This window comes from Triplophysa rosa, linkage group LG17, assembly GCF_024868665.1.
Source record: "Triplophysa rosa linkage group LG17, Trosa_1v2, whole genome shotgun sequence".
In the NCBI taxonomy this organism is placed as follows: Eukaryota; Metazoa; Chordata; class Actinopteri; order Cypriniformes; family Nemacheilidae; genus Triplophysa; species Triplophysa rosa.
Window position 1 is genome coordinate 10246246 of NC_079906.1, and position 27715 is coordinate 10273960.

The 27715-nt window shown below is 38.3% G+C and overlaps 1 protein-coding gene across 5 annotated transcripts; it reads right to left on the bottom strand.

Moving 5' to 3' along the window:
- Window positions 1-11: 11 nt before the first annotated feature.
- Window positions 12-27506, bottom strand: ralgds (ral guanine nucleotide dissociation stimulator). Of its 5 annotated transcripts, none has more exons than XM_057356826.1 (17): window positions 27104-27506; window positions 10021-10325; window positions 9873-9947; window positions 9604-9797; window positions 9389-9504; window positions 8969-9184; window positions 7452-7555; window positions 7100-7184; window positions 5435-5512; window positions 5152-5238; window positions 5032-5064; window positions 4779-4900; window positions 4401-4671; window positions 3818-3892; window positions 3194-3460; window positions 2419-2533; window positions 12-2328 (listed from the first exon to the last, which is right to left on the bottom strand). In XM_057356826.1, the coding sequence occupies exons 1-17, from the start codon at window positions 27245-27247 to the stop codon at window positions 2153-2155; spliced, it is 2463 nt and encodes an 820-aa protein (XP_057212809.1). In that variant the 5' UTR covers window positions 27248-27506; the 3' UTR covers window positions 12-2152. The 5 variants fall into 5 exon arrangements, with proteins under 5 accessions (XP_057212809.1, XP_057212810.1, XP_057212808.1 ...); XM_057356827.1 differs by lacking the exon at window positions 27104-27506 and adding an exon at window positions 23363-23704; XM_057356825.1 differs by lacking the exon at window positions 27104-27506 and adding an exon at window positions 18257-18640.
- Window positions 27507-27715: the final 209 nt, after the last annotated feature.

A 27715-nucleotide genomic window follows, 5' to 3' on the forward strand; every position in this document is an offset into this window, starting at 1 on the left:
CAATCCGGACATGGCACAACAAGCCGCAGGCAGAAAGATTTGATTTTAATTTTGTCATTTTCTGACAGCAGGTCAAGGAGAAATGCATTAGAAGTATATGAGTGGATTCACTGTTGGCATAAAATTTCACCATGCACCATTTCATACATTAAGCACAATTGCTATTTTGTTCCAGTTGAGTTATATAGCTGGCATAATATCAGGAACGCATAACCAACCTCCTCTTTCATTTCTTGTCACATGCACACAAGTACACACACTAATAGTTAGTACATACTAACCCTTAATTTTTACATTCTCAAATAACTATCATTCAGTTTGTTTAAAAACAGTTTACATCGTGAGGGCACAAGGTGGTTAAGACTTATCTATACATTTTGTACCCACAATGTATAGAAACCTGTACACACACATATAAACAAACATACACATATAACTGAGTAAACAGTTCTGAAAATCTACTGTTTTCATAAAGACCACTTAATGTAATTAATTAATTAATTGGTCAGAAAGCACTCGTGGATTTAGTTCACAATGCAAAAAAGGCTTAGTAGGGTGAAGCCACACTCACAGTGTTTGGTACAAACTGCAAATACCACCCGTAGAGTTTTAGAATTCTGTAATGTATGGCAAATACATGTCGAAATCAACAGCAAAAAAAAAACGATGTAGGAAAAGCTTTGGCATCGACATCTTTCTAAATCAACTGATTTGGATGACAAGACCCGTCACATAATATTTCCCTTTTATATCCATTAATACACATTAATAATATTATTTGGAGCTATTTAATAACCCAAAATAACAGTGTAAACCCTGCACCTCAGACATGTCATCTCCTCATGCTCAATTGTGACTTTGTAACACGTAAAGCAGTGGTTCTCAAACTTTTTCGTTGTAAGGCCCCCTTTGTGTTAAGTGCATCGCTTTGCGGCCCCCCATATAAAGACGTATAATCTTAAACTTAGAATTTTAATTAAACCAAAAACATTCAGTTATACAATGCTGAAACCTCAATTCTTTTGGTTGGTGGTGTCATTTTTCTGATGTTTGATTGCATAAAATCTATGATAAATTTCTATATTTCATAAAATGCCACAAAATCTGTGGCCTCCCCTAGATCCATCTTGGGGTCCCCCAGGGGGCCACGGCCCCTAGTTTGAGAACCACTGCCATAAAGGCAACCAGCAGTCAAGTAGCAGTCAATAGAGAATCCTTCAGTCTGTCATCTTGTTGTAACCTGACAGGTGTAACAGAAAGAACTGACCACCAGAGGGCACTGACAAGCACAAATCCAATGCAGTGATACTGAGTGTAGTCGCTTCTCTTGCTCAAATGAGCACTTCCTCTCTCTTAGGACCCTGATAAAATAGTTATAGGTCTACCTGTAAGTGTTTCAGTAAATAATAGTGATGAATGTCACGGTTTTAACATAATTTAATTTCCAGTGTGTCTGTTTTCGGACTCATAATCATAGTCAGCCTTCTCAACACACCACTGGTGGAAAGTTGTCGTTGCTTATCACTGTGAAACCGGTTCATTTCAGTGCCGTCTACAAGAAAACAAAGCATACTCAAGCTAAATTAGCAGCAGCTAGGATGAAAAGTCAAACAGACAAACAGAGGATGAATAACCAAACAAAATACTGTACACTTTACACATTTTGTACTGTACATGTAATACTGTAGCTATACCAACAGCGATCATAAGATCCCACAGACTGTGATAGCATTTTTGCTATTGAGCTCAAAGATGAATCGAATGTAAAATCCACATTTGAAATGAAAAGGATCACATGAGATTTCCACAAATCTCTAAGTAAAGGACTGTTTGTTCTAAAGTGCTTCCGACGTGTGTTTGCTTTTTTCAAATGTAGTCTGCTCATGCATGAACAACCGCATTTGGTTTAGAAATTGTTTCTCGCACAGTGTCTTAAGGCAAACTTTTCATGATCCACAGGAGCCCTATGTCTGTCACATAGTCTGTAAAGACATAAAACACAGGGATAGCTTCCTTCAAGAAACAAGCTCAGTAATGCATTAATCCAGAAGCCACTGGATACAAGATCCAGATAATACTGTGGGAGGGGTTAATAAAGTGACTCTTGCTCATCTCCAAAGTCCAAACGGTGCTCAGTTAGATGAACGTGCTTTCAGAAAAAGCCCTTGGGTATTTTAAACCCTTTTTGCTTCATGCGTGGCAGAGTTAGGCTAGCAGAGCTCTTTGATCGGCAGGTTTTGGGAACGCCGCGTTTCCTCAGCACAAAGTCATAGTTGGCAGTTGAGTTCATCGCGTAGAAAACGTTTCCGTTATCAGGGATTTTGAGTTCTGTGGGGTGAAATAAAAAAAATGAAGGTCATGATCTTTTAGTCCATGTTAGTTTTTAGGTCATCTATATGCAAGAAAGCATTTTATTACCTTTCAGCTTTGAGACTCTTTGTAGTAGTTCATAGTCTTCCGATTTCTCATTGTCCAGGTTGTGCTTGGCCATGGCTTTCCTAATGACACCTGGTGTTTTATCTTGGCTTGTCACCTGAAATACATGATCATTTATATTAAAGGGGTCATATGGCACTAATACGTTTTTTTCTGTGTTTTTGGTGTGTTGTAAGTTGCCCATGCATGTATTAGACACGTAAAATTGCAAAAATTAAAGTGTCGGAACAAAAGATGCATTCTATCTAAAAGCGAATGCTCACCCAGACCTGCCTGAACGCCTCGTGTAACCACACCCCGGCGAATCTACGTCAGTTCGTGGTATGATTTGACTAAGACCGCCCAAATGTATACGCAAGTAAGGTGGGCGTACCTGTCAGTACAATTGCTTTGGAACCTGATGTTCCAAATATGGTAAGAGGCGTTACATTTCCGTCACACGCTTGCAGTATTCGACCAATCACTACGCACTGGTGAACTGGCCAATCATAGCACACCTCGCTTTTCAAAGCAATGAGCTTTGTAAAAAATCTGAGCGTTTCAGAGAGGCGGGGCAAAGAGGAGATACAAACATCCACGGTATGTGGAAAATACAGCGTTTTTGAACCTTAAATCGTGTATACACATTGCATTACATCTAAAACAAACGATAATATTCGTTTTAGCCGTGTCATATGACCCCTTTAAGACTATACATCAAGTACTCAATACACTTCCAAACTCTTATCACATATCCCATAATGCACTCCTCACTCACCAGGATGCTTTTGTACATGTTTCCGTTGTCCTCGTCAAGACTAACTCTGATGATGCAGCAGTCGTTCGTCTGCTGGTTGTACAGCGGTAGCGAGAGAGACGAGTAGTCAGAAACACCAGAGACGGAGCGTTTGTGAAAGTGGAACGGCTGCCCAGTGGAGGTGGAGACACAGGATGAAGAAGAGGAGGCGGAGCTGGTGGAACCAAACTCTAGTCCCAAACACGTTCCTGACGCCTCCAAAGATGAAGTGGTGGGTGATTCCCAGAGCTGTAAAATCAATCAAAAGGTCAGAAAGATGTGAGTTTAAACTTTAAAGGCTACTAGTAGGGATAGTTCACCCGAAAATGAAAATTTTGTCATTATTTATTCATCCTCAGGTCATTCCAGATGTATGTTGTATGTTCTTTCGCAGAACACAAAAGAAGATATTTTGAAGAATGTGGGTATCAAATGACACTGGACCCCACCGACTTTCACTGTATGCACAAAAAACCACTGAGACATTTTTCATAGTATCTTCTTTTGTGGTCCGCGGAAGAAAGAGTCATATGCAGGCTTTGAATGAGGTTATTCGAAAATAATCATCATGGGTACATACAAATATATGATATCCTGTTTAAATACCTTGGAAGAGGAATCAGATGTAAGCTCCCCTGTATCTGAGGTTACATTTGAGTGCTTCAAAGTTGGTGTAGATGTCTGGAGAAAGAATCTTAGGTTAATATATAGTATAACATATAAACAACCAACAAACAGACAGACTGTAAAGTGTTTACAATGCAGGAACAACTAAACATTTCCAACAGCACATTTAAATCAACATTTGAGAAATTTGTTCATTTAAACAAGCCTTTAAGCTGTAAAAACTAGAAATCTGTAATCAATCAAGTAGCCCAGACCCTTATGAAACAAAAATATACAAAAAATATCTAATGCAATATATTAAATATATATATATATTAAATAATACATTTTCATATTATTGATACCAAGTGCTTATATTTTTCACTAATATGAAAAGCGGCAATTACTTATGTATTATTCGATATCTTGTAATATTGTAATATATTATCAGTGTGTTATTCTATATATTTTCAAATATATGTTAAAAAATCGAATATATTGACAGATAATATATAGGAAAATATATTTTCTTTGTGTAAGGGGACATAATCTGCAACCAGCATATGATGTTATAAGGTCTTACTCTCTGATTGGCTGAATCTGGGGAGTTCAGCAGACTGAGAATGGTCTCTTCTGCATCTGAAGCGCTGGATCCGGCTGATGTCAGACTGATGGAATCGGCCGTGTCTTTGATGCCGTCTTTGAACCGGCTCAAACGCGGCTGCTCAAAGGACTTGGAGCGTGAGGTGCCCGCGCTGCTGTAGCCCGACTCCTCGCTCATGCGCTTCATGATGCCTCCCTTAGTTTTGCATACGGGCTCAGATGGTGGTTCTATCTCACAGGACATAGAGTAGCTGAAAAGCCACCATGCTTATTAATTATTTAAGTTTAAAATGTTATATTTTCAATAATTTTAGACCTCTGAGGTGATTATATCTATCAAATTCAGGTTTTCTTTTACCTCTCAGCTTCTGTAAGTTTCTCCACTCTCTTGAACCAATCGGTAAAGCGCTGGTTTCTGGTAAAGTTGTAGTAATTGCAGGTCAGTTGGAGTAACTTGATCTGAGCGATCACTTCAAACTCCTAATTGGACAGACAATTTTTTTTACATCTTTGCTTATTGTTATTGTACAGTAAAATTAATAGTTTATCTGTGAATATATTTACAATAATGGCATGGCCTCTAGTGCATTATAACAGTTGCAAGGACTCACCTTCCTTCTCTTCTCAAAGTTGATCAGCCCACCCTAAAAAAAACAATAAATTATGAGAACCCCTAAAATGTTTTGCTTATTTTAAATGATCTACAATAAGAAAAACATCTCACTCCTTACCTCAAGATGATCTTTCATAGCAGTATCCAACATGACTAGATCAGTCAGAAACGTTCCAAGGTACGGAATAGTTCCTTGCACGACACCCTAAACAGCAGGAAGAAGATGAGCAATACAAAATAAATCGAACAGTTTTGTAGGAAAATATGGAAGTGCTTTAATGTTTATACTTGGCAAGTTTAGCAGAATCTAATCTAATCAATCCGATCACAAGAGGGCGCTGTTGCTTACATATTACATATGTTAAACAGAATTTTTTAATAACAATTCTGTCTGTACATACCATGTCTCTGTGCTGATGGTGTCTCCTCTGGCCTCCTTTGTGGTTAATCTCAACGATAGCAGATTTAGAGGTGCCCTCCTGCGGAAAGACAGTTTAGAATGTAAGTATTTTAAATAGAAAGAGCATTGCATTGACGCAGTACAGTGTAAAAGTTGTGCAGTCTTATGACATTAGGGCAGATAAGCCTGTCAAAATGGAATTTAAAGATTGTGGTGTCATGACACACCATGACACAAAATGGAAACCAGAGTTGGGGTGAATGGTGTTTATAGATAGTGCTGGCCAACACCCTGGGGAAGCCCTTTGGGCCATTATCTGGCCACACAAATTTATGACATCATCCCAGGAATGCCTTCGTAATGAATTGCACCAGCTGAGTTTTACAAAGCATTTTTCTTCACACCAGCACACATACTCAGGATGTTTTGCTCGACTGTACGTACGTAAAGGAAATCTTTCATCATGTGTGGTTTCTTTCTGTCAAGTTTAGCAATTTTCGGGGGAGGCCACACAGAAACAGAATTGTAGATAACATCAAAATAACATTAAGCTATTTTTAAACCCTCATACATTCTAAAACACATTTGTGTGTCATGGAAAAATCTATTTCCAATAAAAATCGTAATATTAATTTAAACTATGCAAAAACAATCTTATTAGTGGAAAGTCACACAGAAACAGACTTCTGTTCTAGATAACATCAAAACACATTAAGCTATTTTAAACCCACATACGTTGCACACATTAAAAAATAAATGTACCAATCTATTGGTATCTATCTATTTATTAACTATCTGAAGATGATCTCAATAGGTTTCATATATGTATCCTAATTTGCCATAAAGAAACAATATTTTATTTATGATCGGCTGTCATGAATGAATGTTAAAAATGTATTTATAAAACTTTCATAAAAAAACGAAGAAAATTCTAACGGGATGAGCTGTGATGGTACACTCTGTATTATTGTGCCGAGTTGCCTGGCAACTCTAAACAGCCGACAAACTAATGAACTACATTACTTCCTGAAAAAATACTTTAATACAGTCAGTAATTGTAATAAATATAATTAGTCATTGAACATTTGTGTCTTTTTCATATTGCTATTCCTGCCATTTTTCTAAGAAAAATCCTGTAACCCAAATTAAAATCCTTGTAATGCACAGACTCTCGCCTGTAAGAGCTGGTTCACTTTTTCAAAGCTGTGGAGTTCTTTCAACACTAATGGATTCTTTTAAAAATGTCTATCAAACGTAGCCGAAGCATGCCAACCGGCAAAAAAGCGCAACATAAAGCATTTGAAGCTGTGCTTAACAAAACGCAGCAGGCCGTAGAGAGCTAAACGTTGAGCCAGCAGGCTGCAGATATTGTGAAACTGAATAAGGGTTTTGTGTTTACTCTGTGGCTGCTATGGTTTTACCAGTGCTGAAAGGGGCTGTAAGACACTAAGCTTTTCTGTACATGACCGTGTGATATAACCACATCCTGTCTTTCGCCAGCAACGGATACTGACAACAAATATCGGCGGCTTTTACAGTGTACTTTAAAAATTTGAAAAATGCAAGGTTAGCATGACTGCTAACGTACACAGATGCATCTTAATGCAGAGATGAGCATGCACGACCACACAAAACATGCATGGGCTTCAATAATCTTTTCACTCACCTTAATGAGAAGCTCTCTGCTGAGGGAATAATTATTATCATCTGAGAAGATTTCAGACAGCTCCTGGAAAGTCCGACAGCTTTCTCTGCAAACGGCACAACATTTGCAAGTTATCATCTCCATTTAATACAAACATTATATTTAACAGCATGCAACTTGTGACGCAAATCTCAAATGTGTCACTTTATAACATGCATGTCTTTCACAACATTTTCTAGCTGGTCTAGCTTTACTTTGAAGCGTCTTTACCACTGGTAAATGTGTGAATGAGCTAGCACAAAAACTACTAAACTAGTATCTCTGTCGTCTTGCTCAGGCTTACTGCAGACAGATAATGTAGTCAGGCTTTTACCTGGACACCTCATCCCAGGTCCTCCTCAGTCTATGGATGGCGTTACACTGCAAGGCCGACAGGATGGCTTTCAGAGAGGAGAAGCTCTTCAAGATGCGACATTTCTGAATTCAAGACATACAAACAAACATTCATGAACAGGAATCTAAATAAGAAAATAAAATAAAAGTCCAAATAAAAAATGTGGACTTCCAGTGTACAACATTATACCCCTTATATACAGTACGTAACAGCAGGTACAACAGCAATAAAGTGAAATTTGATTTTCAGGTTTACTTTCAGGCATATTACTTCATTTATAATACAATATAAATAGGGCTGTCAAACTAATCGCATCCAGAATAAAAGTTTGTGTTTACATTATACAGTATATGTTGGTGTACTATGCATACTCATTATGTATTGATAAAAATGACACATTCATGCATATATTTAAGAAATATATGAAATATAAAAATTAAAGTGGCCATAACTCAGACAGTTTCTGCATATCTCATGTTAATCTTGAGTACTTATAGAATAGTATCGCACCCTTCAAATATCCGTAGAGTCTTTAGTTTGATCACATTTATAAAAGACAGCTGTACGATTATTTCTGAAAACATACGACGCGTTCGGGGGTGGGCGTAACTAAAGCACGTGCGCACCCATTGCCAACAAAACACAGACATGACTCAGTTTCACTTACCGCGTGTGGTTCATGTCTGGCATCTTTAAGCACATCTATCAGTTTCAAACGATCTCCAAATCCAGCGTTATATCCACCGTTTATACAACATCCATCACTAAAATGCCGTGAAACAGACCTCAACTTCTCTCACTATCGCTAGAGTAACGAGCTGCAGGCCCACAGCGCAGCCAATTTCGACACAGCGCAGCCAATCTTGATGGTAAGCGGGTCTTCCTATCGCTCGTCAGTTGATGCATGGGCGTGCTTTTCCGGGAGAATTGCCCAATAAGGGACTAAGAAAAGTTGTTACGAAACTGATTTTTATGTTCGAAAAAAACTTTCTGAAACCTATGACGCTGGGGGAGTGTATCGAGCACAGAAATACTACGTCATACGTCCAACTCGTTTTTTGACAAGTTGACCATGTCAAGCATGAGAAGACAGCACGTTTAATATTGTAAAGAAGTCAGAATGCATGAAACACCGTTGCACATCCCCTTTAGTAAACTTTTTTATAATTTAAATAATTGGTAAATATAAATAAATACATCTAAATATTTCCTAAATATGTAGGAAATATGTAGGAAAATAAATATGCAGAGTACACAGACATACAGTATATTATGTAAACACAAACTTTTATTCTGGATGCGATTAATCGCGATTAATGGTTTGACAGCCCTAAATATAACACGATAATGATTACAAATAGTATGTTTATTTGTACAACACTGTCCAAGACAAAGAAACTTTAATTCAATAATAATTGGAATGCTATTGAATGTGATTCTGTTATGATGTAGTTAGTGATGTATGCTGTAAACACATTGGAAGTTTGGTTTCTCACCCTGGCCACTTCTATCCAGTGTTCGATGCGTTTTGCTCTTTGAAAGGGTCTGAGGGACCTGTTGTCCAAGCAGGTGGCAATCACACAGTTGGTCACATTGTTGAACTGCGCAACGGTGGCCCGGATGGTGGGTGCCAGGTGCTCCTTCCCCTTCTTATCCCGCTGGGACCATATGCCACCCAAACAATGATATGGAACAACCCTCTTAAACAGCTCCTGGGAAACGACAATAATAACAGTTTGGGTTAGTTACCAGATGTTTTGTTAACATTAGTGTTTACTCTTATTTAAGACCAATCACTAAAGCACCTTATTATAACCTCTGATGTTTAACTCTAAGCAAAGATCCTCAACCACTAGATTATTTCAACAATTTAAAAATGACTGAAAGCCATTATGACAGGATGATTCATCTCTTACCGCATCCACGACTGTTAACTGCTCAGCAACCAGAGCAGGACTGAAGGATGTAAAGTTAAAAAACAGTTCATCCTCCAAGCTGCTCTCCTCAGGTGTGGCAAAGGGGCACAGATCACCTGCAATGACAAGTTGTCACAGCGAGTTATGCCAGCTTGGAAAGACATCTTTTAGTCTGATATAAAATTCAGCGATTCAGAAGATCGATCAAACTGTACCTTCAAGTTCAACCTCAGAATGTTGCCTGTGCTGGAAATGCTCGAGTAAGTTACAAGCTCGTCTCTCCAAATCAGATCCGGAGAAGTTGAGCTTCAAGTAGGATATGAGGCTTTGCAGGCATCCGTGATCCGGCGGGCTCCAGAAATCTTCAGAGTACTGATCCAACCAAGCACCCAGGATAGATGAGACAGTGCTGGTGTGCACATAAAATAGGGTCAACACCCAAAAAGGCTGACTTATAAACGTATGGTTGAACAACAATGCTTACTTTTTAAGCTCCGTGTAGTCTTCTGAGGAGAGCTTTGATCCCTTTGAGACTGGTTGATTGTGCAATTGGGCATACCTGTGATGGCATGTATTTTAGATCAAATTCACACTATGACATAATTTCAAAATGTGTTTGACGGCCCATGTACCTGTTGAGCAGCAGGTCCAGAACTTGTTTGGTTGTGGTAAAAGTCCGGTAGGTGCAAAGGAATATAGTCCCGTATGTATAGTCCTTCTCTTTGTACGCGGATACCATGTACTCCACCAGTTTCTCCAGCGTGCCGGCTTTAATGGTCCGACCCTTGCACGTCTCATAGAGACTGAGGGCAGAATCTGTCTCCACACCCAGCCATCGCTGCCCTTTACTGGCTGTCTGATGGAGCTGCACTTTCCGCAGCGTGATGGTGTAGATGGCTCCCTCCTCCACCTCCTCTCCAATCTCCTGAACTGAGCTCTATAGAGAAACATTGAGTATGTGGGTTTTTATTTTTGTATAAAAACCTTTTTTCTTTCTTTACATAAAACACACACATTCACTAAACGATTATGTAATAATTAAGATATACAGTATTTTACTATTCAGTCCCAAACAGAATACTCAATAGACCACTTCGCAAGATGTAAACACTGGTCCAGCAGCACTTCTGGATTCTTTTTTAAAATTTTGTTTTATTAAATCTTACACATATAATTAAATATTTGTTGATCATTTTGATTTTATTATAAATGTCCTGTATTCTGTTCAAACGTTTGTGCAGTGTTAAAAAAACCGATACAGGAAGTTCCTCTAGACCTGCGTTGAACCAGCATTGTTACGATTTTCAAAGTGGTCTATAGAAAAAATGCATGGCGAGACTTGATTTTATCCGGATAATTGGATTCATCAATGAAAAATGTAACATACCAGAATGGAGCATAATCAAAGGCAAATTTACTAAAACTAAATATCCCCCAAAAAACTAAACATTATCCAAAAATCTGCAAAGCTTATAGTTCACCCAAAAAAAGTTCTGTCATCACTTAATCACAAGAATTCTTTAGAACGCTGATTATTATTCAAATAAGTGTTTCTGTGTATTGTCTGGTGAACGTGGTCAATAGGGTCACCACCACCCAACAAACCAAATGTGGGACAGGTAATCCGTTTGTGGGGGACAATGTGGGACACCACTGAAAGGTAGCGAGAAACTGGGATATAATAACGGAATGAAATGCTTTTATATATTTTTTCTACCTTTTAGCTCGTAAAAATAATTTGTTATTTAGTTCATTCCGACTACAACATAATTAAGGCATAGATAAAATGTTATATAACACAAAACCATTTTATTGGCGATTTCAATTTAAGGTTAACTGTCTCTTTAAATTATGAGCACAGATCAGACATGGAGTCATCATGTTGTACACTTTGAAGATCTCAAAAAGAGAAAACTAAAAGAATAATAAACAAACAACTAATGAAAAAGAGTTTCTCTTTTAATTAATGCATTTCATTATTTGCAAATAATTTTTATTTTAATACGCTAACCACAACCTAGGCTAAACACAGTTTCAAAGCCACACAGTTTACGATGTTTCAGTGAGTTTTTATCCGGCAAGTTGACATGGGAGGATCGCCACCCGATCTACTGACAGACGTCGCAGCCTCTTGGTGACTGAAATCACTGCCTTCTTCTCATACATTGTATAAAAGTCAGGCTTTAAAAGTAGTTGCGTTTGTATGAGCTCATTGGACACTGGTGAGCACCGGACTGCTTTGACACAGCACTGTTAAATAGTTAAATAAACAATGGCGGAAACAAGCGTCTCATGTGCGTTTCGGGTTAAAGAACGTGTTTCTTAATGTGACAACTAAAAACCAATAGATTGATGAAAATGCGGGACATTTTCTCCATATGCGACGTGCGGGACAAGGGGTGAAAATGCTGTGCGGTACAACGCAAAGCGGGACGGGTGGTCACCGTCATACAAGGTCATATAGTTCTAGTACAGAAGGGGCTTTAAGGGTGAGACAGGATTGCTGCTGACTTTCCTACTAATCAGCCTTAACACCAAGCAAAGCACACAGGACCACAAAAGTGTCTCTTTATCAGGGACTGTCACATGGTTAACCCAGCCCACGTCTTAACCCGACATCGTAAATGTGTCCTAGGCCATATACTAGTGGTGCACTACGCAAAAAAATGTAGAAACACTATAAGGAAGTGTCTGTGTCTCCCATCATGATTATTTGTTAGCAACTGATGAGAGGATGTAACTAAGATAAACATGGAGGTGGGCCCATCCTTATGTAGAATAAAATAGTGCAGTTCTTATCATAAGGTATAAAACATACCCATTTTACAGTCTGAATTCTCTCTCCGACCAAAAATTAACACATTTTTGTGATTTAATATCACCCAAATCTGATATCCTAACTGTACAGTTTAAGTAAGTCAGTCAGTATGTTTTATTGAAAAAACCTGGCAGCCCAGCATCTGCATAAAAGCAGCCAACTGAAGTACTGCACTATGGAAACTAAAGGGAACTCCCAGGGAACTATGGGAAGTGACAGTTAGCTTGGCCTAAGGCAAAGAGCCAGTGTGAGGGTGTATCCTGTGCATGCGTGTGTGGGTGTGAGTCAGTGCATGCTCAACAAAACAGAGACGACTGCCTAAACAGATAAACCAACCAGAAGACTCCGTCCAGCAGTCGCTATGGTAACAAACACACAGACATACACATCCCATGCCATATAACGCTTTCTCTGAAATAGCTCTGCTTCTGTGTAAGCGCATGACAAAGGAGTAGAAATGTTGCACAGACGTGTAAAACAGGTTAGATGCCTTGTGAGAAGATTTCCTTTTGGTGCTCACAAACAATACTGCGTTTGTAAATGGAGAAATAATTCTCTTTAAACTGTATTCACCCTGAAAACACGGGGAAGTAGACACATAATAACAAAACAAAGTTACACCACACCTCAGTGCACACTCAGGGAACCCCCTGTGACTCCGACTGAAAGTAGTGGGCAGTGACAGTACATAGAGACCTGGTAAAAACAGACCTGACACGACGCTAGATGAATGTAAGGGACATCTGACAGGTGGTGACATTTCAAAACAGAAACAGTGGGTAAAACCACCCTGCATCCAGCTACACATTACACTAAAACATTAAAACAATGTTGATTTTCAGAGTTAAAGCAGTGACTTGCAGGGCAGTGTTGGCTTGCTCACCGGGAAACTGCATTTATTTATTTATTCGATATTATTTATTAGAATGATCTTGCTTGGTCTATAAACACCATGCACTGTGCTGTGTTTTACCTTTCTGTGTTTTTCTTATTTGCTCCTGTAAAGCTGCTTTGTAACAATGCACATTGTGAAAAGCGCTATATAAATCAATTGAACTGAATTGAACTTGTTGTCACAGAACAAATCATAGAGTACTGTTTTAGTAAACCTTTAGATTTAGATTTAGATTTAGATTTAGATTTAGATTTAGATTTATTCAGGAGTAAAACAAGAAAAAATTGGGGTACAATAAACTTGAAGGGTTAGTTCATCCCCACCCCTAAAAAAATCTGTCAACATTTCACCCTCATGTTGTTCAAAACTTATATGACATGTACAGTATATACGTACTGTAAATAAAATGTATATGACTTCTGTGAAACACAAAAGAAGACATTTTGTGAGTGGTTTTGTGTCCATACAATGCAGATCAATGGGGTCCAATGTTGTTTGGTTACCAACTTTCTTTAAAATATCTTCTTTTGTGTTCTTAAGATGAAAGAAAGCCAGGTTTAGAATGACATGAGGGTGAGTAAATGATGACAGAATGATCATTTTGGGGTATAATTTCTTTAAAGGAGTCATATTGCACGGCTAAAACGAATATTATTGTTTGTTTTAGATGTAACGCAATGTGTATACACCATTTAAAGTTTAAAAAACATTGTATTTTCCACATACCGTGCATGTTTGTATATCCTCTTTGCCCCGCCTCTCTGAAACGCGCTGATTTTTTACAAAGCTCATGGCTCTGAAAAGCGTGGTGTGCTATGATTGGCCAGTTCACCAGTGCGTAGTGATTGGTCAAATACTGCAAGCATTTCACGGAAATGTAACGCCTCTTACCATATTCGGAACATCAGGTTCCAAAGCAATTGTACTGACAGGCGATACAAAGAGATTTACAATTACGCCCACCTTAACTACGTGTAGATTTGGGCGGTCTTAGTCAAATCATGTTACGAAGTTACGTAGATTCGCCGGGGTGTGGTTACACGAGGCGTTTCAGGCAAGTCTGGTTGAGCATTCGCTTTTAGATAGAATGCATCTTTTGTTCCCACACTTTCATTTGTGCAATTTTATGTGTCTAATACATGCATGGGCAACTTATAACACACCAAAGACACAGAAAAACACGTACTTCCGCCATATGACCCCTTTAATTCTAAGTATAGGCTACAGGTCCAACTTTACTGGAAACATAAGAAAATGATGATTTTGGCCATGTGAAAACCACAAAACAAAAATTTGTATTTGCTTAATGAAGTTTTATCATCATTGAAAGTTTTGATTTTAATGCTATAGGTTGATCATTCACATCACAAAGCCTATGACAAACTGAAAACTCTGCTTCACATTATGTTCACGCTGACAGCCTCTCACCCAAAGCCTGACAGCCTTCCTGTGTACAACAAAGAGTGCTGAAATGTACATAGGTTAGAAAGTAAGGAATTCTGTGTTACAGCTTCCTTGACAGGTGCATCCTTTGCAAACAACACACAAACAATACGCAATTCCTCCTGTCAACACCAGGGCGGAGTTCAACAATGCGCAAGGACAAGCCCTATCGCGTGTCTGCATTGAAGGACGTACACATTTTCACACGATCCAGAAAAACAAGATAAACTATGTTTAAAATAAACGTTGATATCAAACTGACATTGTATGAATGCCGTCAAGACGTGATGCGTCTGCATTTAAACAAAACAAAGGACGTGAGTGAGGTCAACAGTAAGGAATTCACAACAGCAGTGATCGATCTATACTTGTAGTGTGTGATGGGCGTCCTCCTGTTAACCATTAATGAGTTTGGCGTTAAAAGACCTAAAACATCTCTTCATATTTTTGTAATGTGTCATAACTTTTTTTAGCATACCTGCATATTTGCTTTTAAATGCCTTTACAAGTGTATGAAGAATAGCTTTGTCAGCCGAAAGCGAATAATGCTATTTAACTTACATAATGCAGTATTTATAAATGTCCTAAATTGAACACTCCCTAAGCCACTGTGAGCAATGACCAAATCTCTTTTCTCTCAGCAATGGCCAGGAGGCAAAACAAAACTTATTTGTGCTGCAAGGATTAGGTTTATGTTTCATATGCTCTCTCTGGTTTCACGCTCCTGTAAGAGTTATTAAACTAGAGAGAGATGGGATATTTAGAGCAAAGCTGGAGTCTGTGTATTTTGGCATTGCTCGGTAGGTTTTTAACGCAGTTAGTTACAGCACATTAAACCTCAGGGCAGAGTGATGTGACAGAGATTCCTGCTGCGAAAATCCACGTTGGAAAAAAAAGGTAAAAAGGTGATTCCTCTCTTACTGCACATTATCCTGGAAGTTTCCAACAACTTCTTTTTTTAACAACCACCTCCTTTACTCTGCACTAACTAAACTTATTCAGATTGTGTTCAGATTATGAATGTAAAATACGACCGTTAGCAGTAAAATATGCCATACAGTGTGAACCATGAGACTAAAACTGAGAAATTCTGACAACATTTACCATAATGAGAAATGGATTAAAGAGACTCACTGAGCTCTAATTATTAACTTCATTATCTATTGACCTTTCTCATTTCTGGGTTGTTTTCATACTGTTATATTTCACGAGATAAACGTTGCTGTGTTGTAAATGTTATGATCTTTTTATCAGTATTGTTTTTTTTTGCAATAACTGAAAGTTGCTTTCACCACGTTTTGGCTGTGCCAAAGTTCGAGAACGAGATTAGCAGAGCTCAGGGAGGAATTCTCCAAAATAAGCTTTGGAAAAAGATTTTTCCCCCGAGTGCATCTCTGATGGAATTGTGGTAAAGCTCCAGAAGGACAGATTTAAGTGTAACCAAATGTACGGTATAGATCCGATACGTTTTTGAACTGCAACTTAAGTTTTTTTTTACTTTTCCATTTTTAACATAATCAGAATTTGTATATTAAATGGCTTAGTGAAATAATTCACAGACTTACATATTTATTCCTTCCCTCTTCGTCTGCCTCTTTAATTCGGCACCTTTGGCCTTTCCTGCCTCTCACATCCATGTTTTCCCTTCATCACTATCCCACTCTTGTCCCACCACAAAAGCTTCTCTGTACGTGTCAATGTAAGCCCTGTCTGCTCTTCTCATTATACGGAGTTCAGCTCTGCTCGTCCCATTACGACGTTCCGAGTTCAATCGACCACACAAAGGCCCTTTAAGAAGCGTGCAGAATTTGTAAACATTTTAACAAACACAGGACAATGAAGATTATTATAGCGATAACCCCAACCCAGTGACAACAGTGCAAGTCAGTTCTGTGACCTGTTCGGTGTCTACCTCATCAGCTGCCAATCGCTTGAAACATAGTGACGCAAAACTGTTAATAAATGGATGGTATTGGATCAACGGCATTTTGTGATGCAGAAGCAAAATGTGGAGCCCCCCCAAACAGCTGGAAAACTGAAGTGCTCCTCAATACTAAAGATCTTCGGGATCCTTTGAGACAGAAAATATGCAGCTTTTACTTGTGGATCAGCTGATCTGAAAACCATTAGAGCCATTATACAAGGATTTTTATATCTGGTTGATTTGGTTACATCTACAGGGATGATGTAACCATCACTGAACTATTGCCAAGACTGAAATTACATTAAAATCACAGATAAATGCACATTTTATGACCAACATACCATTAAAGAAAATGGAACGGAGAGGGAACTGATTACTTTAGCAAAGTTTTATGGCCATTGACCAAATCCATTTCCATCCAACCCATAATACCTGCTGACCTGCAACATGTAGAGGTTTGGATTAGATAAGCGAACTATACCCAAAATTGATGAATGGCAAATAATGTCTTGAAGAAAAATAAACAACACACACACTCACTCACAAAATACCCCAACCACAAGGGCAGAGAAGGGCATTCGATGACCGTGCTGGGCCGAAATGGGAGGGATTTACCCAGCTGTAATATTGTAATGAAAGCAGATTAGATTTAGCCCAGTGAAGGTTAGCAGCAGGTGACACACTGGAAGCTTCTTCTTGTGTGTGAGAGCTGCGGTGCCATGAGCAAGTTTTGGTGTGAATTGCTGTGTAGTCACAACAATGTGCTGTTGCCATTGAAATGCAAGATAAAAGAGGACATGTTGTTCACAAACCATGGATAAAACTCGCAGGTTGAACCTAACTACCCAGCAGCTATAAAAGGTGTGGCTACCGTGGTGATAAAACAATTTACTCTCCTCCAAAACAAATAAGACATCAGTTAGTTCGAGAACTCACAAACTGGAATCAATAACTGAAGTCTTTCATCACATTTGACAACGATGAATGTCATCTGTTATAAGACATTCTTAGATGTAACAACCTATTCTCAGCTCACAATATCTGTGCTGTCATAGACGATATAACACACCAGCCCCTGTAAACCTCTTAAAATAACATCAACAGCATTAAAGTAGCATTTGATTGCATTTAACAGATGGTCAGCAAAATCCTCACATAATAAATGTCCTACGGCAGCATTTCTTTTCACGTCTGTTGCTAATGGCGAGAGCTTTTATTTGATATCGAAAGGAGACACGATTCTTATTGAACTGCTTCCATGGCGCTTTTCAGAGAGAGAGAGAAGCTATAAAGGGAGCAAGCTAGAGAGGAACAGAATGTGCCAATGCCCGGATCAAGATGATGATGGTGCAGTGGGTTGTTTTGGTTTAGTAGATGTCCAAATGACGTGTAACGCAATGTAAGAATGTAAGCACATATTCTACATGCAAAGTTAACATGAAATCAGCCCCTATATGTAACCAAAGTACTAGATCAGCAAACATATTTGAATGTTTTACTTTAGGTTGCATTTTTTTTTTCTATTCAATAGACAAAATGGCAAAGTACCCCACTGAATAGATTGTTTTTAAACAACAAAAACCTATGCCATGTCAGCCTAGAAATATATCTATACACTAAGACCACCGGACAGCCATCTCCGGCCGCAATCTCTAGCTTTAATTTACCCCATCCCAAATATTTGAGATGTTCCATAATTTGAGAGCACAAAAATCATGAGTTTTATAAATAATCCAAATAGCCAATAATACTAATGAATGAATCTGTCAGAATGAAACATTGCATTACCTCCTCCAATACAGGCAGATCAGGGTCCAAATGCGTGTAACTATTTAAGACCACCGGACAGCCATCTCCGGCAGCGATCTCCAGTTTTACCCCATCCCAAATATTTTTGATTTTCCATGTGCTCGAGTCAAACAGCTCATCCAGGGTTGATGGTTTGACACCTAGAGTGTCCGACTGCATCACCATAACGTAGACCATTACTAAAAAACTGTCATTTATGTTTGCTATTATTCTCTATTATAATTACGATTGCTATTTCATAAAGAAGCCCATGTCTTGAGATTTGACTGCTATTAGCAACGAGCGTTTGTCTGTCTGTATCAGTTCGGATGTAGAAGAGAAGGGAATACCCTGCCTGAGCCGCTACGCCCCGCCCCTCAAGCGAATTAAACCCTCCTCCCATCGACGAATCCGTTTCACGGCCCCGCCCACTGCATGACTAACCGTGATGTCAAATTCGGGAAACGCTGCCGTGTTCTCCTAAAAATACCCCTCTAATCGCTTTCAATTACAGGGGGAATAAATAAACCTGCATTCATCGTGTGACTTAATTTTGCTATACGTCATCGTGTACATCTAGAGTTTAATCTTTGAGTATTTGTAGCTATAAATAAGACCTGGCAAATTGTATCAAATACATACACATGTATGTATGTATGTGTAACTAATGACAACAACGTTTGTTTTCTGTGTGTATTTTAACGAGGTAACACCAAATGATGTCCAAAGTGGATTCACTGCAACTCTACCCTGTTAATATAGTTGACTCCCCTTTCTCATTCATCCTTTTTGTGCCAACGACTGTACAATGAATAACCTAAAATGTAGGTAAACATTTTGTTAATCCTCAAAATATGTGTCGGTGTGCAAGCCTCAAGCTACCGCAAAAAAGAAAACGGTTGTCACGATCTTTCATTTAAAAACAAGCTAATGGCGCCCTCTGTTGGACGATACTAGTAACTTATTTTACAGGGATAACTGCAACAATGACGCAAAGCACCATGGAAAACTCCTTGTCCCCCCACAGGACGAGTATTTTTACCATGAGTAAGAGCAGCTGTTTGTAGCACCTGCTTTGGATGGTGGTGTTTTCCCAAACTAAAATCCTCCCTAAGGCAACAGTAATAATGATATCATTTATAAATCTGACAAGACAGCTGTGGGGAAACTCGGACAACGACTATCCAACCACCCTTATTTTAAAATAAAATCTATCCTGCATTATACCCATATATACAATCAAACACACACACTCATGGGCATTGTGGTTTATTTCATAGACAAATTTAATTTTATACAGTACTCCGCTAAAAACAAAATGCATGTGACAACAAACACACAACTTGATTCCAATTAATAAAAAGCTTTACTTGCATATATTTATAATGATATTTGTATTTGTTATGTAGGAGCTTTCAGAAGTCACAGTCTTTAATTAATATTTTCCCTTCTGCTAATTGTGGGCATATAATTCAAGGCAGCACAAACTAAGCAGACATCTACACTGGATGTGAATAACCCTGGGCCCTCTCTAATTTAACTGAAACACTTGTTAGTTATGCTTGCCTGCCATGCAGAACTATCACATGGAGTTATTATGCAGCATGTTTTCAATGCGTCAGAACTCTAGGGTTTTGGAACACCATTTCAATAAATCTTGTTGCCAAAGCAGACAAATACAAATACTTGCTTAAAGTTGTTCCATTAACTAATTTATCTTAGTAGCTTGTATTTATTCAGACTTTAAACGGCTTATCCAAACAGTGAGTGACCAAGTGTTGCATTCATGTTTCAATGTTGGAATTCAAATAAATTCATAGCTAAATATTCCAATGTTGTACTTTACTACATTCAATAGGCCACCTTGTCTAAACCAAAATACAAATATATGATATACTGTAGATTCATACTATTATATAAAATATTAAATTATAAAACTTTAATCATCATTGTTCTATGAATAGAGATATGTAGAAGCTTGAGATTGCTGTAACATGTATGTGTAAATTAAGGCCCTATCTCTGCCTCAGCTGGAACTCTATTGCACAACCTATTTGTCCTGCTTTCTGCTGAGATTGATAGATAGCAGCTTGTTATTTTCTCACAGCACCAGCATGCTTTACAGTCTTCTGGAGAGTCTTGGCTCAGTCCTGTCTTTTTTTGTCCTCTTTGCCAGACACACACACACAAATCAGATGGTGATCACTGCTTTCCATTCAGAACTTAAACATGGCTACAGAATGGTTTTCATTCCTCCTACTGTTGAGAATCAAGGCCACTAAGAACCAGTGTGTTCGCCCTGAACTCTGTCTCCTCCCCTCACAAGCCTGTGTAAACCTCTAGAAAAAATGAACCGATGTACTTTGAAAGTACCAAACTTCAGGACAAATGTAGTGCAAACAAAGTGTTTTTGTACCTAAGTGCGTACTCGTAAATTCAACGGCGTAAATTAATCACTTAAATGCAACCATTTATTTATTTACTTTGTATTCAAATGATGTGTACAGGCTTAAATATTACACATGTTCTGAATTACAATTTGGAACATGTGTTCAGGGAATGTGAATTTGATGTAATATGCCTCTCTCTCTCTCTCTCTCTCTCTCTCTCTCTCTCTCTCATCCTCTATGCCAAACACAGAATGCCATAGCACAGAACCGGATAAGGTGTGCTCTTCCTTGATAGTGGAAAGTACCTGAAAGACTTATCAAAACCTTGAATGGAGGAAGGTACTTGTCACTCATTGGCATCCACTCAGACCTACACACACACACATGTTGGGTTTCCATGTTTTATGGGGACATTCCATAGACGCAATGGTTTTTATACTGTACAAACTGTATATCATAGTCCCTACCCCTAAACCTTACAATCACACAAAACGGTCTGCTCTTTTAGATTTTTAAAAAAATTAGAAAAAAAATAATTCTGTATGATTTATAAGCTTGTTTCCTCATGGGGACCAAAAAATGTCCCCACAAGGACAAGGATTTTGGATATTGCCACGCACGCACGCACGCACACCATTCACATATCACGCACACGCACACGCACACGCACACGCACACGCACACACACACACACACACACACACACACACACACACACACACAACTTGTCACATGTAGTTTGCTGTCCAGGCATAATGGGCCTCATTTGTCAATCTAACGTAGAAACGAGCGCAGATCCGTGCGCAAAAATCGTTTTACGACAGGGTTTACGTGTGATTCATCAAACATTCGTATGCCGCCAATCTCATCGTACAAATGATCGTACCTTGATAAATCGGCTGAAATCGGTCGTAATTTACATATAACGCCCATATAAATTCAGGGTGTAGACGCGTCGCCCCTAGATTTTGCGACATGGAGAAACGTAATCCGGCCAAAACGAGGAATTTTTCCGATTTAGAAATTAAAGTTTAAAATTGGAAAGCGGAATCAAAGGAAGTAAAATAGAGTTTTGGAAAGAGATCGCTGCATGCGATCAACAGCGTTGGTGTAGTGAACCGATCTCCAGCTGAAGTTTGTATTTTTTATTGGATATTTATGTTTGCAAATATTTTATTTTATTATAGTGTTTCACTATTATAAATTTACACTGAAAGTATTGTTGTTGCTTTACATTACTTTGGTTGTATAATGCATTTAAATTTAAACAAAATTAATCTGACTTCAGTCTTGAAAAACTTTAAATTACATTAATGTGTTAATGTAAAAACGAGATATAAATTACTGATCATTTTTAAGGCCAATTATAGAATAATGTTTATATGTAGGCTAAATGTTTTTAGACAGTTTTCTTCATTTAGGTGAAGAAAAAATGGTCTGTTGCGGAGGAGACAGATGCATGTTTCTAAGCAGGATAAAGGTTTAAAATCTAATGCTGCTAATCTTGCATTTCAGGCTGCTTAAATCAAGCACACACAGTTTTATGTTTGCTTCATTTATTTTTTCTCTTTCAGATCTGTCAGAGGCAGGACCAGCGGTCTTCAGCCCCCACAAACCGGCCTGGAACCTGCCACATAAAGCAAGGCAACCTGTGACCCAGTGCGCATCTTCCATCCCATCGAACATCGCACAAATAAAAAAACCATTAAATCATGCGTTTTGTCTGTTTTCATTAGAATGCATATTTGTCCATCAAAGAAGCTATCATCTTGCAAATAGGTAAACTAACCCATTGCATATAAATATATTGATTAGGCTGATTGTAGTTTTTAAAATGTTTGACTTTTAATTGTGCATTTTAATTGTCGTAAATTATCTTAGAAGTAGCCTAAAATTTCCTTAAAGTTTTGTACACCAAAGCACCTTGTAACTAAGTAACCTTGTAATTTCAAACAATTAAATGATCATATAATACATAATGAAATAATTAAAAATACTTTACTAATGTAATGAAAAAAAGAAATCGCATAGTAATCTATTTTTACATTTGTTATACTAAACGAAAAAAAAATCTTTTTTATTTGTCATTATTCCTTTTCAGTTATCAAAAGGGTAAAGCGTTCACAGACCTTCACCCTATCTCAAAACTTGCGTACAGGAACTGAGACCTGTCGTGAGATTTGATCGTAGCAACCGCTCACGTCCATATTGATAAATGCCAAGTTTTGCGTGGAAACGACCGTACGCCCAGTTTTGGTCGTACGCTCGTTTCATAAATGAGGGCCAATGTGATTTGAACACATTTTTCAAGAAACTGACCATATATTTCATATCTCCATGTGTAAAGAACTTGTGCTCATGTAATATGTTTGTCATGTTTGTAATCCCCAAAATTAGTGTTCACTACAGTAAAAAAAGCTTTGTAATCATAAATGTTAAATATACTATAATTTGTGTAGAGCTGCTTTAGATATATTACTCTTTATATACTATTACTGTATATCAATACATATATAGCACTCAATATACAAAAAGACTAGACAACATTAACATTCTTAAATAATTATAAAAGTCACATTAATAAAGTAAAAATAACTCTATCGGTGTACTTGTGTACTATGTGTGTTTTACGTCATAGGGTGGTAGCTAATAGAACTGGTGAGACTAACTAGATAAACTTGTCATTTAGTGAAGAATATTAGATAGTTGTTCTTACCTGATTTATTCTCTCCAAACCTGTCAAATCACAGTTTATATCTTCATTGACATACACACAATTCAATCCACACCAGCGTGCCAGTTGAACAAGCTGATTAATTCTATATTTCCACCGCATCACCCTTATAATTAGTATCTTGTATTATCAATTGTAAGAAATCCTTAATCCTGTGTCAGATATGAAGCACAAAAATCTCCTCCGTCTTTCACTGACCCCACGACACTGGCCCTGTGCAACATGTGTTGACTCAACCAGCTGTATCAATACACAGCGAACGCAGCGACATGACTCCTACGATCTGAACCCTTTGAACTATCGCTCATTGAAGACCAAAACGTTTGCCGAAGCTTTTCCGATAAGCATGTATTAACACGGCCCTTCCCGCTCTGGGCTGTCTGTAAAAGTCCCATGAAAACCGAAATTAAAGTGAAGCAAGCATAACAAAAAGTGAAACCTGAATGATGACTTCATGAAATCAAAACTGCAGTATCTGGTGTTCGAAGCAGTATTCTACCAAAACATTCATACTTATTTCACATATTAGACTTTTAATTTTAATTCAAACTGATTTGTATATTTCAAATTAAGACCCCCAAATCCCCACCCCTCAAAAAATGGTCAGATTTTGTTTTGGTACGTGGTACTTAGATGAGTATACAATAACCAGATGAAAACAATGCATTACAATTCACTTAACTGTACTTAAAGTGCTCTATTTTCACACACTAATTTTGTTCTTAAAGGGAGGGGGGATAAAATGCTATTTCATACATTCTGGGTTCTTTACACTGTTAAATGTGCTGGCTTCTCATGCTTAACATGGTCAACTTGTCAAAAATCGAGTTGGACGTATGACATAGTATTTCTGTGCCCCATACACTCCGCCAGAGTTCGTACAGGTTTCAGAAAGTTTTTTTCAAACATGAATTTCCGTTATGTAACAAGGGTTCTTAGTCCCTTATTGGACAATTCTCCCAGAAAAGCATGCCCACACGTCAACCAGCGAGAGGAAGGGCACGTTCATCATTGTGCTTTGATCGGGTTACAGAAGTTCAGCTGTGTTTGTTCACTGCTTTTCAGTAATGAATGTTAAAAGATGCCTGACATGAACCGCACGCGGTAAGTGAAACTGAATCAAATGTCCGTGTTTTGTTGGCAATCGGTGCGTACGTGCATAATGTAAACAACACAAACTTATAGTGAATCAACAGTTATGCAGGGATAATGCGATGATGTATTCAGGGGCGTAGTTACATGGTGGTCATGGGTGGCCACGGCTACCCCTGAATGATGTATGGCCACCTATCTGGCCACCTCTGTTGTGCAAAGCAGTTTTAAGATGTGTGTCGGAGTTTACGGAGTGCTGCGCAGATCATTTAGCGTATGCACTGAAAGTAACGCGAGAACATTACTCTCGCGTTAATATGATGTCATAGGCTGACGCACTGACGCAAACAGTCTGAGCGCTATGGCGGAACAGCTGCTAACCGCTTCGTGACAGTGTACTGTCTGTGTACCATGGAAGTTCATCGCGAGCAGAAGGATCAGGGTAGGGTTGCACCAGCCATTCGTAAGTTCTTTCTTAAACGTGAACGTAAAGTCCACACTAGAGGCTTAGTAACTACTAGCTAGTTTGTAACTAAATCTGTATGTTATTCGGTTGCACCATTTGGTCTTAAGGCAGAACGTAGCTAGTAGTTCGTAAGCTCTCCGTAAAGTAATGTGTAGTCGCATAATATGACGTTTACCTTCAACAGTCCAACAGCCGCCTTTAAATTCGTGAGAAAAAGTTGTGTTGAAATGTTGTGAATTTCAAAACATTCTTGATTTAAACTTATTTTACCTCACATAATAACAATAAAAAATATTTTATTATATAGAATACTACCTTTCATGAATAACATATTTAAAAGTAGATTAATAAACAAATGCTGTTTAAAACAATACAGCCTACTTAATGCAATAATAAATGACATGGGTCATTTCATTTTACTGCCAACCGCCAATAAAATAAAAAGAAAATTATTTCATTTTGACGTGCACAACACAGGCAGATATACACACACGGAGGCGCGCTAGGACGTAAATTACAGTAGAAGTTAAAGAATTTCTGTCTGTAAGGATTTTTTGGTCACCCTAATAAAATCACTGGGTCTTACCTGGCCACCTCTAAAAAAAAGTTCTGGCTACGCCCCTGGATGTATTGTGTGCTCGTGCTTTAGTTCCGCCCACTGCACGCCTCCAGGAGCTTGACTGTTCAGGGAAATAATTGTACAGCTGTATCTTTCTTTTTATAATGTGATCAAACTAAATACTCTTCTAAGATATGAAGTATGTGTGTTAACTCCGCTTTAATATACAAAAAGCAGTTTTAGTACTTCTAAAGATAAACTTAATAAGATCTAAGTGTACTTAACTGTGCTATTTTCAGACAGCATGAATAGAAGTACAAAAAATATATTTCTAGTTTATAAAGAAATTTATGAAATGTTAACACATAACAAACTTAATGTGTGAAAATTATGAGCACTTTAAGTACATTATGGAAGTGTACATAAATAAAGTGTACTTTGTGCACTTTTTACCTGGGATATCACACACACAAATAAATATTGATGTTCATGACACTGACTCTTAAAGTTGCTAATGGATGTCTATGTGGGTTTAGGATAATGATGACTCTCAGGCCATTGCGAAAAAGACAGACAGCTGTATCCAGTATGTCTGACAATGTGAGTACGAGAATAGCAAAGTACTAACTAAAATCAACAAGAAAGCAAGCAATAAAGAAACTTCACTGCCAGAGGGAAGTATGTACACCTCACATACTTTGTTTCCTTGACTGCCACAGAAACGCAATTATGTGACTCAATTTATTACCCTGCTGTATTCTCTGAAGCTCCATACCATTCAGAGGCACTTGGACACTAAGATCTTGGCATTTAAAAGTGCTTTCTTCTCACAACCGGAGCCAAAAGAGACAGTATTTCAAAAACCCTGTCCAGTTACAAATGAGAGTAAACGTCTGTTATACCGATACAAGAAAATCTGACACAAATGCCAGATCAGTCATAAAAATATTTGGATTGATGATCCAAATATTGGAATTGTGAACATCGTTATTATTTATCAAAGTTTTTAAATCAAAATTAAAAGTTTTATTTATGTTATTTAAACAGATTCCAAACAATATAGTTGCACAAGGCCAGAAATGAGTCATAAAACTTGATCCAGATATAATGCAGTACTGAAAAGGATCATATAATATGTAATAAGAACTAAGTAACCATAAACATAAACCATAATGCTGATGCATTAGAACACCTGTTACTGAGCAAAAGTCTGCACATCATCCTTAAACATCTCTGTCCAAATTGTGCCATCGGAAAAAAGCCCTGATAACCACAGGCGGCATACAATGCATGGCAAAGTAAAGCTCACTATTGACTCCACCACATTCACACCTAATGAAGTGAATACAACCCATGACACCGGTGTGTAGTAACCTGACATGCAAGAACTAACATGCTTTTAACATAGACACAGGGGAGGACCCGTTCCATAGAGAACTGCTGTTAAACTCCCCAATGGCTCTGAGCCAGTGTGAATACAAAACAGCTGAATAGAGCCAAAGGATAAGCACTTCAGCACTACAGTTTCAAAAGGAAACAAGCACAGATACAGACAGACACAGACACCAAGTCGTTTCATGTAAATCATAAAGCTTATAAATCTTACCAGATCATCCAGGATGGAGACGGGGAAATCCAACATGCACATCTTCACAGGCTGAGCCAGGGCTTTATGCAAACTGAACACAGATTTAGTCTCCATCCTACCCGATGGAGACAGCGCAGGCTGCTGTCCAGGAGCCTGCTTCATATTCGGCAATACTGCTCTCCCTCGTATGCACTCATTGATACACGACTCTCTCTATCGGTCCACAGCCCCTCTCGCTCTCTTTCGCACACACGTACAAACTACTCACCTCTCACACCGTCTATATATTTCCCTGTACTAGTCACACGCAGGAACAGCACAGACAGGAACTTACGGTTGCTGGCACAAACACGCTCTACTGCTGTCTACTTTTATTGCCTGAGGAGATGGAAAGAAATCTGAACTCCTCCTCTACCTCCTCCCAACGCTTCCTTCTTGCACATCTTTTTTAACGTCTCTCTCTCTCTCTCTCAACCCCCCTAACTATGTCAACACCCACACCCATTCTCACAACGCAGGTATGCAGCGAGGTATTCCACTTTAATATGCAGCATCTCTGCAGAGTGCTGTGAAGTAGGCTCACCGAATGCTCTTCATCTCAGTTTGATATCATTCACAATCCTGCCTAAA

What these genes read in the sequence shown, in the direction of transcription:
- ralgds (XM_057356825.1), bottom strand. Translation starts at nt 18,454, where the DNA reads ATGGTCTACGTTATGGTGATGCAGTCGGACACTCTAGGTGTCAAACCA. An exon ending in AGTTAACAGTCGTGGATGCG is followed by an intron (nt 9,185 to 9,388) that starts GTAAGAGATGAA and finishes GTCGTTTCCCAG; the next exon opens with GAGCTGTTTAAGAGGGTTGT. An exon ending in ACCTGGGATGAGGTGTCCAG is followed by an intron (nt 7,185 to 7,451) that starts GTAAAAGCCTGA and finishes TGCCGTTTGCAG; the next exon opens with AGAAAGCTGTCGGACTTTCC.